This window comes from Pelodiscus sinensis, chromosome 11 (assembly GCF_052426305.1).
Source record: "Pelodiscus sinensis isolate ZL-2025 chromosome 11, ASM5242630v1, whole genome shotgun sequence".
Taxonomy (NCBI): domain Eukaryota; kingdom Metazoa; phylum Chordata; order Testudines; family Trionychidae; genus Pelodiscus; species Pelodiscus sinensis.
The window spans coordinates 34,232,663-34,247,407 of NC_143062.1; the positions used below are offsets into that span (position 1 = coordinate 34,232,663).

Genomic DNA, 14,745 nt, shown 5'->3' on the forward strand with positions numbered 1-14,745 from the left:
CTTGCCAAGACACTATATAGAGCTTTTGTGTTTTTCCATGAGAAATTGACAGAGTCAGGTAACAGATTAGTAAATATCACCAGTAAATACAGGTTGCTGAGTAAGCAAAACAATGGCTGTTCATGAGTGTTGATCTTCCTCCTCATGTTTGCTTTTAATACTGCACATGAGGGAAGGCAGAACTGTCCCTGTTCTTTTCTGGAAAAACAAACCAAAAAATTACAGAATCCAGACATACAATCAGCCCAACTAGGAAAATACTTGTAGGAGAACACTCACAGACGAGCTCTACAGTTTGTGAGAAAATCTCAGGATCAGATCATTATCATCATCCTAAGCACTTCCATAGTACTGTAGGGCTGATATTTTACAATCAGCCTAAGGGGTTTGAATGTCCTTTAATTTTTAATGGGAATCAAGCATCCAAACCCCTTGCTTGGCTTTGAAAACTCTACTTTAGAAAGCAATAAACAAGAATCAACAAATTAATGCCTAGCATGCATCAGGATAACTATGGTTTTCACAATATGCAGGAGCATTACCATGAATATTCTGTTTTAGAGAGTGGTGTGTAAATTCCTTAAATTTACCTATTAAATATAGAAAGTTATTTCTTTCTAGATTGGCAGCCTCTTCAATGTCATTTACTCCTACCTTTATAATGTTCCTTCTTGGGCAATTTGATTTTGCTTTGGTTACCTGCTACCCCTAACCTTTGACCTAAAATAATATCTTGCATGCCCTCTCTAATCCAGGTGCTTGTTTTCCCCTAACCCCCAATTTTAGTTATTTTTGGATTTACTGATTATGCTCTTTTAGTATCTCTATGCCTTTCTGCTTTTCATATACATAGAATAAATCTTTCTGCTTTAAATTAGGATTTCATGAATGGATTCAAATGAAATAAAGACCAAACTGAATGTTTAGCCAGAAGTTAAACTGAATCCAAGCCTATTTTCAGTGTTGCTATGCTGATTTATATCAGCTAAGAATCTGCCCTTTATCTCTGATCTTTCTCCTGGACAATACAGATGTAATTCAGGCAATAACCCTGTTAACCATTCCTAGAGACTTGCTGTTGTAAGTTATGAGATACTCTGGCTCAGCTGACTGGAACTTTTATGACTCTGTAGCTTCACCAAAAAGCTACATAGATTTATTTTCCATCACACAATATGAGTAAAACCATAACGATCACAATGTTTTTTATATATGGGCAAAATGACAAAGAAAAGTCAAAACACTACACAAACACACACACAATTTCAGAAATCAATGTTTATTAACAGTATTGTTTTTCACAAAATTATTAAATGGACTCTTAGTCCCCAAATTCCTCTGAAACACAGAAAATCCTAGTCAATAAGTCCACAAGCACTAACCCTTTAAAATCAACCTTTAAAAATTGTTCACGGGCCCATATTCCAGAGTAGACATAATTCCATCGGCATCTTTTACCCTAAAGAAATGTTTGTTGAACTGTTCATTTGAACACCTGTAAAAAGCTGGCCACTTATTAGTGCTATATTATTTTTACTCTCCCAGACAACCAATGGGAGGTACCTAAAAGTGATTCAGAAATAATCTTGTCAGTTCTTAGATATCTGTGTAAATGAATTTTGCTAACTTCTTGTTCATTTTTAGCTTATAGAAAATGGGGTATATCCTCATTAGGTTTAAACTTATGTAGCTCCATCAAGTTAACTAATAACACCACAGTCTAGATCTAGACTTATACCAATTTACATGACCTCATGTTTTGAGACAACATTTCTATTTTTATAATCTTTCCTTTAAATGTGAACACTTGCTAATGGAAATATGAACAATTTTTAGGGTAGATTCTTGTTCCAACACAGCTAAACCAGTGCACAGTTCTTTTTTATAATATTATAAAATATATAGAAGTAAAAAAAAAGCTAGATTATTTCTTACCTTCTTGGAAAGCAGGCAAAAGCTATACTGTAGGTGGAATAGTGTACCAAGTAACAGATTTTTGTACACTCTTTCTTACTGGTGGTATGCAGTCTACAGGAAAAGTAAATATATTGATATGTACAATATGTTCACAATAGACTCTTTTTGTTTTGTCCTGTCACTGAGATCATAAAACTTGTTCGATTGAAGATCTGGGATTAGAAGAGTAACAGTGAAAAACTTGCAGTTATATGAAATGTACCGTGGATTAGAAATAAGCAAACCAGTTCACAGAAGTTCAGGTACCTCTGAACATAGGAGCAGCTGCCTAGATAAGATGAAAGGGACTGGTTGGCTACTTCCTGTCTGTACCAGCCCTGGAAGAGCATTGCTTTTATTCACCTTTCTCTCAGAATCCAGCCACCCTCCCCCATGCAATTGCTCTCGGGTTTTCCAGCAACACCAGCAGCCATTTAACGTTTTGCTCAGAAAGACGTAACAGGCAAGGTTATGTCAGTGATGTTAGGATTCAACACAAATGAAGAAACAAAAACAAATCAGCACAGCACGGTAGCATTTGCGCAGCAGTGTCTATAATTTTGTCTGAGACATGGGATGTTTTCATTTCTTATATGCCACTCACAGCGTGCTGATGGGAATCCACACAGCCAACCACATTCTTAACACACAAATGAGGATTGAAAGCTGTATTCCTATTTTATATTGCTTTTCTGAACTAGAGAGGTATGTCAGAATGGGGCTTTCATTTTTGATCTGATTATCCTATACTTGCAATAGAGCCACATATCTTGAATAATATATAATAAAGAATTATTTCAAAAAGGAATCACAAATACATCAAGTTTTGATACTTATAAAAGGCAACAATTACATCTCACTTAAAATCGCAAGCTACATTGATTGCCACATAATTTTTACTTCAGACAAAGTCAAAGGGAAGAAGTAATAGTCACTTTGGATGGATTTGTAGATGTACTGAGCAGCAAAAGTTTCCTTTTATTTAAACAGGATTTGTGATTGCTCAGACGTCTTAAGAACCAGGTCATTTTGAATGTTCTGCCATAGATACTTGGTCACACCATTTTTGTTGTTGTATCTCATCTGTCCCTCATCTCCAAGTGGATGTGGGGATCCCTAACTGAACAAACTACTTGTTCACACCACTGTTTTACTTCACTTGGCTTAATATGCCTGGTGTATATCATACTGATGGATTACCTCTGCTGCCCACTATAATGAACTATTAGACTACTTTGCAGCAAAGTCCATCCTCAATCAAAACACAAAATCTAAGCAAGGAAATCACAAAAGTGGGAAACAAAATGGCCAAAGCTATTTCTGTCCGTCCAACTTCTTGATTGATTTTAATAACATGTCAGAGGGTGGCATCTCCAGTTGGAGGGCAATCTACTGATTTCATCAGACACAAAATATCCATAATTTGTTCCTCCTGCAAAGAACTCAGCTTGCCAAAACACTGGCTCAGAAGTTCCAGCTCACAGTGATATACTATGTACTGTATGCTTCAGAGGATTTTGGAACAACAAAAAAGTCACATGTTAAAAATCTTTAGTTGGTAAGTTTAAGATAAGAAAGCAAGCTGTTCTCCTTGCAGCTACACACAGGAATCACATTGCCAGGTTAGTTAACATTCTCCATCCTATTTAGAATTGCTTCTTCAGGAATCAGCTATGATAGTCTGAGTAAATACCATTAGTCTGGTTCTATTACTTATTTTGTGGGTGCACTTTTTCACCATGAAAATTGCTATGGAAAGAAGACGCTGGAAAATCCCAAGAAAGGAAACAGTGTTGCAGTCACACTAATGAAGAAAAAAACCCCACAGAATACTTTGCTTCTCAAGGATTCCTAAATACTAGAACGCTTGAAAAGCAAATGGCCTGCCAGGAAGATCTACTCTTTCTAGCTTGTTAGAGGGACAATCCTCTCATTACCAAATCACGGAGATCTTGATTACCTGTTGCTGTATTTTGCAGAAAGCCATACATTTATGTAAGTGGCTAAGTATAAGCAGTAATTATATATGAATCCTCACCATAAGCCAAGTATAAGTTGGAGATTTTTGTTTTTGTTTATGTTTTGACATTCTACTCTTGCAGAGGAAACAGAAAAAATATTATGGATAAAGAAGTATGGGCATTCTCTATTCACTCAATTTGAGACATGATGAAGAGTGCATTTTCAAATATTGTGAAATTCAGCCAAAGAAACGCACGAGAGAGAGAGAAATGAACTTGTTAAAGGAAGAAAGCTGCTGTGCACCAATTTCTGCTCATCTTAAGCTGCTGTAGAACATTTTTAATGCAAACATGTAATAGCAGAACAAATTTGTTAAATGAGTAAAAGCATGCACATACCAGATGTAATGATTATCAGAACTGTTAAAAATGAAATCATTAAAGATTCAAAAGCTTGGTCTTAATGCATTCCATTGATCATGAAACCTCTTTCAATTCATATCAGGAGAGCATGCCTTGTGAAATTTCCTACCCCTCTCATATCCCAACCCAAGGTTAGTTGCGCCTACATCCTGGGTTATTTTTCTTCCTCCATGATAGCAGGACTGAGACTTATTGTGGAAATTTAAAAATGAGTGAAAAGACTGGTAGTGCAAAGTGCTGAGTGCTTCTCTACACAGCTCTGAGCACATTCAAGTCTCATTGGAGTTGGCGATGCTTAGCATTTCTGAGGAGTTGCCTAGCATCATGCAGGATCAAGCCCTTGCAGAATACAAATTATGCAGAAATGTTTTGTGTAAAGCATTGGCACAAGCGATGAGGAGTTCTGTGGCACCTTACAGACTAACAGATTTATTGGAGCATAAATTTGTTAGTCTACAAGGTGCCACAGGACTCTTCCTTGTTTTTGCAGATTCAGACTAACACAGGTACCCCTCTGATACGTTGGCACAAGTACTTTTGTAAGCCCAAAGGTTTCTTATCTTGGTTTCTTTTCTTTTTGGAATAAATGCCAGCACTACACATGGAAGGTTAGTGAAACCTTTCTTTCTTTCTTAGCTAAATAGTACGGTTCACCAACATCTGGTTTACTTGGGTTCAGTCATCAGTCACCCCAATGTTTGGAGGTACATGAATCTCATGCTGGTGATTCAGCACAGAACTACTCTCAGTATGAAATGTTCCACCTCCCCAAAATATAAATAGCACCCTCTCCATAAAATACTTGCATAAATTTCAAAGCAGTATATTTACCAGGAAATACCGCTGAAAATTGAACTTGCAAACAAAACTGTGCCTACTCACGTAGAACAACTAAAACTTTCTATGTGAAAATTAGATCTGCATCCTAAGGCTTTGTCTATACTACGAACTTTTTGTGGAAGAGGCAATGCAAATGAAGTGCTTATTAGCATTTTTTCATGCTTCATTTGCATAGTATCTTCCGATCCTTTTTGCGCAAAAGCAAGCAGTCTGGATGTGTCTGTTTGGCACAAAACCCCTTTTCTGCACAATCTTGTTTTTGTGCAAAACGGATATGTCCACACTGCTTGTTTTTGTGCAAAAACCTCTTGCACAAAAAGAAACAGAAGAGACTATGCAAATGAAGCATGAGAAAATGCTAATGAGCGCTTCATTTGCATTGCCTCTTCCACAAAAAAATGTAGTATAGACGTCGTCTAAGTCAGCACTTTCTAATACTGACTGCATGGGCTGTTCCTCCTCCTTCAACCCTCAGATGTTGCCTTCAGATGTAACACACTGTGTAATGATGTAAACTGGGAAATGACAATCTATGTTTTATTACCTTCGGGTGTGTCTAAACTACCTAGTTTTGTCGACAAAAGTGGACTTTTGTCGACAAAACTATACCAGCGTCTACACTACCACTGAGTTCTGTCGACATAACGTCGACAGAACTCAGCAGTTTTGTCGACGCTGGTAAACCTCATTTTACAAGGCATAACACCTTCTGTCAACAGAACTCTGTCGACAGAAGGTGTTATTGCCTGTAACATTGCGTCCAGACTATGGAGTTCTGTCAACAGCTTGCTTTGTCAACAGAACTCAATGTGTCTGGATGCTCTTTGTCAACGGAAGTTTTGTCGACAGTATCTTCCGTCGACAAAATGCGGTAGTCTAGACGTACCCTTCATGTTACCTCACAACAATTCAGAAATAAGGGGGCATTCACTGCTATCATTTCCAACCCCTCAGTTTCCTCCATTGATAACAATAACAGTAGCCTGCTCAATGGAACAAATATTAAAGCTGGTCACACACACACACACACACACAAAGAAGGAAAGTTATAGTAATTTTAGGGGGGAAATAATCTGTTGTTTTAATTAAACATTTAGAATTTCTTCTTTAAAATAACTAGCTTGTTTACAAAATGGGAGAGCAGGACTATTGTTTTTCTATATTTTTCAAGTATCAAAATTGAGAATTTTTCAATTAAGTTTTATTTCATCAACATTAGGAGGTATATTTTGTTAAATATTAACAATTTAGCTTTTAACAGCAAAAATGCTGCTAGTTTTTTTCCACAAGCGTTTTGTAGCTTTTTTATATTTGAATTTTTAAATATTTGTTGCTTTTTAAATAAAACAATTCTTATCTGTTAAAGCCATCGATAGCACCAAAAGAATAGTGGACATTTTGCCAATGTTTCTTTTAAACTAGCCAATTAGCCTGTCATAAGACGGGATTTTCAGGTCTCTCCTCCACGTTGGTCTTCTCTCCTGAGCCTCCCATCTCTTGCTCCATCTCTCTCTCCTCCTCCCACTGCCTCCCCCTCTCTCTCTCAGCTCTCGTCCACCTTCTGCCTCTCTCTCCATCTCGCTCTTTCTTTTCTCCTCCTCCTGCCTCTCACTTTCTCTCCACTCTTTTCTGTCTCCAACGGGGATGCATGTTTATCCAGGTCCCGCCCCCGGGCGTGTACATCACCGCCTTGCCCCCTTTCACCTCCTGCTGTGGTGCTCAGCTGACTTCTACGCTGCTCAGCTGAGCCGCCGCGCTGGAGCAAGTGGCGCAAATGGCATCTCCCTCCTACTACCTCACCCTCTCTCTCTCTCAGATCTTGTCCGCCCCCTGCCTCTCTCTCCGTCTCTCTCTCTTTATCTTCTCCCCCTCCCACCTCTCACTCTGTGTTTCTCGTCTCCTCCTCCCACTGCATCTCTCTCACTCTCTCTCTCACTGTCCTCCGCCTCCTCTGTTCTCCTCTCTGTCTCCTCCGCGTCCCTCTGTGTCTGCTCCACTTTCCTCCTTTTGAATCTGGCACCCTTTCCTGTCGTCAGAGACGCATGCTCATCCAGGCCCCACCCCCTAGTTGTTCCCTCTGGGCGGCACTGTTGCTGTGCTGCATGGAGAGCGCAGACCCCAAATGGCCGCTTGCGCTGCTTGCTTCTGCACGGCGGCCTGGCTGAGCGGTGCAGAAGTCAGCCAAGCGCCACGGCAGGAGGCAACAGCGCCGTCCAGAGGGAACAGCCAGTGTTTCAGCGTTACAGAGTCACAGACATTGGGCTACTATATACATGATATTTGAACATTGAAAAGTAAAATTTCAACATTTTTAGCAAAATTATCCAATATAGGTCCTATGAGTTTGATCCTATACTTACTGAATTAAATGGCAAAGCTCTATTTAATGTTAATGTCACAGGGAAATGATATTCAAACATTTTAAGCACATGAGTTGTCTAGTCAGATTATTTGATTTTCTAATAATTGTCATTAGTGCATGTGTTCTATAAAAGAAGAAGAAGAGATGTCTCTATTATTATGAACACAGAATAGCATTGTATGTGTATATATACACACACACGTAAATATATTCACTTCAAAGAAAATTTCAGTTTCTTAATTATATACAATTACACAGAATAGTATTTACAGAAGGGTTAACAAAAAATATAGTCATGCTCCTCCTGATGGGAGAACTTGATAAATGTACTTAGCTATTTAGAAATATGATATGCAAGTGAAAGAGAATACAAAAAAACCTTTCTCCCCATATATGTGTGTTTTATTATTATTAATAATAATAATTATAATAGTAATAATAACACTTTTTATTATTTTTTAATTATTATTATTCTTTCTGAATAAGATTTTGCCCTCGGGAACAATGCACTTTGGATTGACAAAAAAGTATAATAGATCAGAAATTGGTTTTTGAGGGTGGGATTTTTAAAGGAGATTAAGAGAGTTAAGTGCCTTTGAAAATTCTAGTCTATAACACAGGAATGGTTAAAAACTGTTTTTCCAAAGAAAACTCAATTTTAAACAAGACATTTTTCATGAAAAATCTCTTTTTTCCATTGAAAAATTTTAATTACAAAAATTCTAAACTGAATATTCAAAAACTGCAAAGGATTCAGTTAAGAAATACCACCAAGGGGCATAATGCAAATCCCAGAAGGTCCATAGTTGAATTCCATGAAATTCAGCCATTTCCATGCAGAGGGTTGAAAAGACAAACAGAAATCAATGGTCTCATGCATGAATGCAGTAGGAAGGAAGTTTTAGCTTTATTAGGAACAGGAGAGCCTTTAGGAAGAGAAAGATAGGCTTCACCTAAAACAAAATAGCACTAGATAGCTGGCACATGTAAAATTAAAAAGAGTTAGAGGATTTTTCAAAATAAGGAGAGGAGGAAAGCCAGAAAATGCAGATGAGCACACTGTTTGGGCCGAGATATCCCTTAGGGATGAATTTATCAAATGATGTGTAGTTAAATGTAACACATGCAGTCAAGCAGGTGACTATAGACAAAATATACAAGTTCTATACACACACATGAGAAGTCTAGATAATAAAATGGGTGAACTAGAGTGCCCGGCATTAAATGAAAGTATTGATGTAATAGACATCAAATAAAGTAGTTGGAAGGAGGATAATGAATGGGATGCAGTAATAACAGGGTACAAAATATATAGGATTGACAGAATAGGTCACATCAATGGGAGACTGGCACTTTTGGGAGAGAAATCATAGCAGCCAATAAAATAAAATTAGTAACTGAATCAAACTGTACTTTGGAATCTCAGTGTCATTCCATTCTTGAAAAATAAGGGGAATAGCAATAGCACTATACTACTGACTATCTGACAAGAATAGAGATGACTGAGACATAGTCAGGTAGATTAAATAAACAACAAAGGTAGGAAACACTATTATAATATAGGATTTAAGATGAGTGGACATATATCATCCTAGGAAGGGATGCAGAAATAAAATTTCTAGATAGCATAACATAACTACTTCTTGGAGGAGTTTCTCTTGGGATCAAGAAGAGGAGAGACAATTCTTGATTTAGGCCTAAGTGGACCACAACATCTGATCCAACAGGTTAATATAGCAGAAGTAATAAACAAACAAATAAATAATATTATACCACTCTTTGGAGGGAACATGTCAAAGAAGCTCACCATGGTAGCATCTAACTTCAAAAAGGGGAACTACATAAATTCAAGTAAACCAACTAAATGCAATTGAAAAAGAACAGTAACAAAGCTAAAATTACTGCAAACTGTATGGGGACTATCTGAAAACACAATAATATAGCTCAAAGTAAACATATGTCCCCAATAAATAATTAAATAAAACAGTAAGAATTCCAAAATAGTGCCACCATGGAGAATCAGCAGAGTAAAAATGGCACTCTTTCAAAATCGGAAGTCAAATCCTATTGAGGAAATTAGAAAGGATCATAAACTGGCAACTCAACTGTGAAAGTATAAGATAGGCCAGGAAAGAATTTGAAGAGCAATTAGGTAAAGACACAGAAAGTAAAAGCAAAACAATTAAGTACATCAGAAGCAGGTCACTTGCCAAACAGGAAGTGGTGCCACTAGAAGACCAACATGCTTAAGGAGCACTTAAGGAAGACAAGGCCTTCACAGAGAAACTAAATGAATTTAGTTTCATGAATGAGTTTGCCTCTGTTTTCACAGCAGAAGATATGGGGGAGATCCACACATCAGAGTTATTCCTTTAAGTGGCAAATTAGAGAACTATACCAGAGGGAGCTGTCAATCAAGATGGCTTTGGAACAAACCAATAAATTAAAGATTAAACATTAAGCATTACATTATATACATCAAGAATTCTAAATATGAAACTAGAGAACTGTGGTATATAACTTTAAATCAGCTCCTATACCAAATGCCTGGAAGGTAGCTAATGTAATGCCTATTTTTTTAAAAAAGGTAAGTACAGACTGATGAGGCAAATTGGTTGAAACTATAGCAAAGAGAGGATATGATAGGTTGGAGAAGAGTCAACACAGTTTTTGTAAAGGAAATCATGCCTCACTGATCTATTATAATTCTTTGTGGGGGAGAACAAGTATGTGGAAAAGGACAATCTATTTAATTTAGTCTACTTGGACTTTTAGAAATTCTACGATACCGTCCCTCACCAAAGTCACTTAAGAAAAGTAAGCAGTCATGGGATAAGAAGGTAGGTGCTCTCATGGTTAAAAGACAATAAACACAAGGTAGAAATAAATGGTCATTTTTCAGAATGGAAAAAGGTAAATAGCGGGTTCCCCCAGTGATCTCTTTTGGAACTTGTGCTGCTCAACCTATTCATAAATGATCTGGAGAAGGTGAAGGAATACTGAGTGACAAAATTCACAGATGCTATAAAAATAATCCAGATAGCTAAGTTCAAAGATGACTGCAAAGAGTTATGAAGTGATCTCACTAAATTGGGTGACTGGGCAACAAATTCAATGTTAATAAGTGCAGAGTAATCTACATTGGGAAAACATTATCCTGGGTTGTTGTGAAGGCCAAAAGCATAACTGAATTAAAAAAGAATAGATACGTTTATGGAGCATAAGTATATCAATGGCTATCAGAGGTGCAATCCCATGCTCTTCGTGTCCATGTAGTCCAATTGCCAAAAGATGAGACTGGATAACAAATTACAGTACCCTTTTCTGTTCATTCCCTGTAAAACATCTGGCTCTAGCCATTGCCAGAGACACACAACTGAGCTAGATCTTGACTCAGTGAGGAGTATGAAGTTATGAGGATGTCGGATATGCCTCTTAAGTTACATTGGCAGCATTCCCCAATTGCTTTTGATGTAAAATTAAAAAAATCTTTTGACTAACAAGGTTTGTTTCTTCAGCCTTTGAATTTTTTTTACTGAAAAAGATAAAATTTTCCATGGAAAAAAAATTCCTATCAGCTCTACTAAAATGGTAATATCTGAAAATGCAGCTCATTTACACTTTCATTTTCTCATTCTGTTCTCTAGCTATGTCATTTTACCACATTCATTCTTCCTGAACTTTTCTTGTTGTTTTTCCTTCCCTCTCTTCCATAATCCTCATTTTAAAAGTCAATTTAGTGCATCTCAGGCATGGCTCTGTTAGGTATTGAAACCAGTAGGTGCTCAGAATATTGTAAGACTGGACCTTAGCACACAGAAATTACATCTGTCAGTGGATTTAAAGGGTAGGGATAATTTTGGAGGGGAGGGTTTCTACAGTGAAATAGATTCATTATATTGAGTAATTGGAATTTAATTTAGGCTAACATTCTGCCTCCTTAATTTATGCTGGGTAGTACCTTACTTTTCAAATAATCCTATTCTGTTGAATTGAATAGCCATTCACATGAGTAAGGCTGAATAGAACCTGAGTAAGAGCAGCAGACTCTTGAGTTTAATGGATTCAGGTTGCTTTCTCTCCACATGACACCACCACTGATACATTCTGAAGAAAAACCCTGGTTTTCCAGTTCAGTTAGAACATATTTTGTACAGCTGCATCATACAACCACTCAGGGAAGATAATCAGAGTGGTAAATGAAGTGTGGGGGAGAGGGGGAGTAATGTGGTGTTTACTAACCATTTCTACTTTGCTTTGACAGTGGAGTTTCTACTTCAATGCTATGATTCAGACCGTCATTTAACAGACAGGAAGTGGCGGGGGTTTCAGCAGCATATGGATGAACCAAATATGAGCAAAGAAAGGGAATTTCTTCATATTTTGACTTGGTTTGCACAAAAAATGCAGACATGCCTAAACCATTCCAATATGCTGTGGTGCCGTCTTCCTTCCCGAATTCCAACCAGATTCAAATGCAAATGCAAATAAATGGCCTCAGTAAGTGATTTTGTGCTACAATGTGCCATGACATCCACATTAAGGAAACTAAAGGAATTGGAAAGAGCCTTTCTATTCAGATTCCCCCCCAAATCAATAGAAAGACTCTTATTAATTTCAGTAAAATGTATCTATTTTAGAGGGAGTTGGATTTAGATGGGAATTCTCTCAGGTTTTGCATGTGTGTGTGTGTGTGTGTGTGTGTGTGTGTGTATGCAAGTATTTAACTATGCACATCATAAGGAAATAACCACAGCCCAAGTTCTTTATCACAGAAAGGATTTAGACAATCTACTTCTCCTGCATACCATTGTTTGAGTCCTGCCTCCACAGTTCAGACTAGAAATTATAACTGCAGGATTAGGATCAATTTTAGCTTTCATTACATCAGGATATGTATGATTACACAGTGTTGGGGTTAATACCCTCAAAGGCTACTATTCATAAAAGAAATGTTACCAGAGGAGGAGATGGAGGAGGAGTTGCTCACAGCTATCAAGCATAGTCTAAAGACCTTTTCCCAGTAGGTAAGCATCAATAAGGTGGGAAGAAAAGAGTGGATGTCCTATAAAGGACATCCATGGAGATATTAAAATAAATATATCACATACAACTTTAATGGAGGAGATTAGATTATATGAAGGATATAAAAGCAGAATATTGGTCAATACATTCCCAGAACACACAAAGAGCCAAGTAATAAGTTGAGAAATACTTACTGTTGGGGTCTACATTTTCACAAAGTTCTGTTTTTGCTTCCCCATTGGGCCTGTCGCTAGGTTTGTGTGAAAGCCGCGATGACATGGTCGCTGCTGTCACTACGGCCTTGAAGCTGCGTTTCCTTTTCTGCACATTTAGTTCAGGATGGAAGATGATGATGTACACTTTCGGCATGTATAGCATCCCCAGGGCCACTGAAGCACTTAAGTTCATGGATATTGTAAGTGTGGTAGTTTGTATGTAGAGCTAGGAGACACAACACATGAGACACTATTACAAATAAAATGACTGGGAAATAGGCAATATAGCACTTAAAGAAGAGGTGTTAATATAATCATGCTACTTGAGATGGGTTAAATGTCATCCCACAAAGCCTAATGCAGCAGAAAAAGGAGAGTAACTTTCAAGTGGGATTTAGTAATTTATTAACATTCTAAAAAAACCTTCTACTGACTTTACAAATTAGAATTGCTAACACAGAATCTGATCCAGGAAATTATTGAGAGCTCTTATCTATGAATGGTCATCAGCAAAAACTTAAATCAGTAGTTCCTGAGGACATTCAGGGTTTTATAAAACTCTTACTGGTCTCATTTAAGGTGTAATCTTCAAGTATAGCTTTATTTTATTTTATATTTTATTCAGAGTATGAAGATCCGATTCTGGTTTCATTTATACTAGTGCAAATCTGAAACCAGATTCCACCATTAAGGATGATCAACACTATATAAGTAACTGTACAACTTGTTTAGACATTTTATTAAAGCTATCTATTACATTTTGGGAACTTTTAAACAACCATATTTGAAATTTCTGCTATTTATTCAAAATGAATAATACAACTAGCCAGAGAATATGAAATGGATTTGCATACTGCTGACTTGCACTTAAGCTTGTTATCAAAAACAGTGTGCACAATAGACTGAGAATGCTAGTACTGTGAGATATGAATTTAAAAAAAAATCCACATCATGTCCTTTGTTTAAAGATGTTCTGCACACACATACTAACTGGAACTGCTATAAGTTTTTAAAATCCTCTTTTCAGAATATACTTTTAATACATAAATCAGAACAAGTCTCTGGACATAAAGGATGTTCTAATTGCACAAGTTTAGACACAGAATAATAAATATGAGTGTCAGAAAAAATGGAACAAAATATCTGCAGGTGATCCTCAAATATATGGCTTGTACTGTATGCCCACATTGAGGAAAAAATGTTCACAACAGGAAGTACTGCTTCTGGGACGCAATATTTCTTACTGCAAACCAATCTGTTTTTATGATGTCAAAAAATGCAGCCAAAAAGTTAAATGCCCACACTTCCCTCCTTTCTCCAAATATACATTTTCAGAAGAACCTGAATGTTCCCAACCTTGCTAAGTTTTATCAGGGTACAGTTGCTATTACAATAATGAAGAATACCAGTGGAAAATGTAAAATATCCATAGTAAATTAGTATGTAGCTATAAAGGACCACAAATCTTAAAAGTAAAGTGCTTATTGTATTCTATTAACTCCATACTCAAACCAAACTCGTATCTTTAACAGACATTTTTCAAGAGTAAAGATTTCAAGATTGTGAAAATATGTGAGGAACCAAATACAAATATCTGTCTATATTTTATATGTTCAGATATATGCGTGTGTATGCATATGAATTTCTATTTAGATAGACACCACATCAATATATTCTCTTACACATATACACTTACACTTTCATTTAAAAGTATGTAAAATAACTTTTTCACAGATTTCTTAACATCTGATTTCTCTCCGAGTGAATAATCACTGAAGTCAATTACATTATAATGATGTACTTGAAAGGAGAAGTGGATTCCTTAATCTTTCTTTAAAACTGGTAACAAAATATAATAACAGAAAGAGCAGTTATCCGTGCTTTGTTGTGAAATGGAGAGGACAACTCTACTGCACTTCTGAGGAGTCATTCTTAGGTTTGGTTCTATTGTATCTTTTATTCA

General features: G+C 36.8%; 1 protein-coding gene across 2 annotated transcripts in view; it reads right to left on the reverse strand.

Moving 5' to 3' along the window:
* GRM7 (glutamate metabotropic receptor 7) overlaps positions 1–14,745 on the reverse strand; it is a 629,590-nt gene that overhangs the window by 51,896 nt on the left and 562,949 nt on the right. Inside the window, exons 9-10 of one of the 2 annotated variants that reach the window (XM_075938705.2) lie at positions 12,762–13,008; positions 1,936–2,028 (exon numbers count right to left, since the gene is read on the reverse strand). In XM_075938705.2, the coding sequence (XP_075794820.1) occupies positions 1,958–2,028; positions 12,762–13,008 (318 nt within the window). In that variant the 3' untranslated portion in view covers positions 1,936–1,957. The remainder of the gene's footprint in view (positions 1–1,935; positions 2,029–12,761; positions 13,009–14,745) is intronic. The other variant, XM_089781232.1, reaches the window with a different exon arrangement.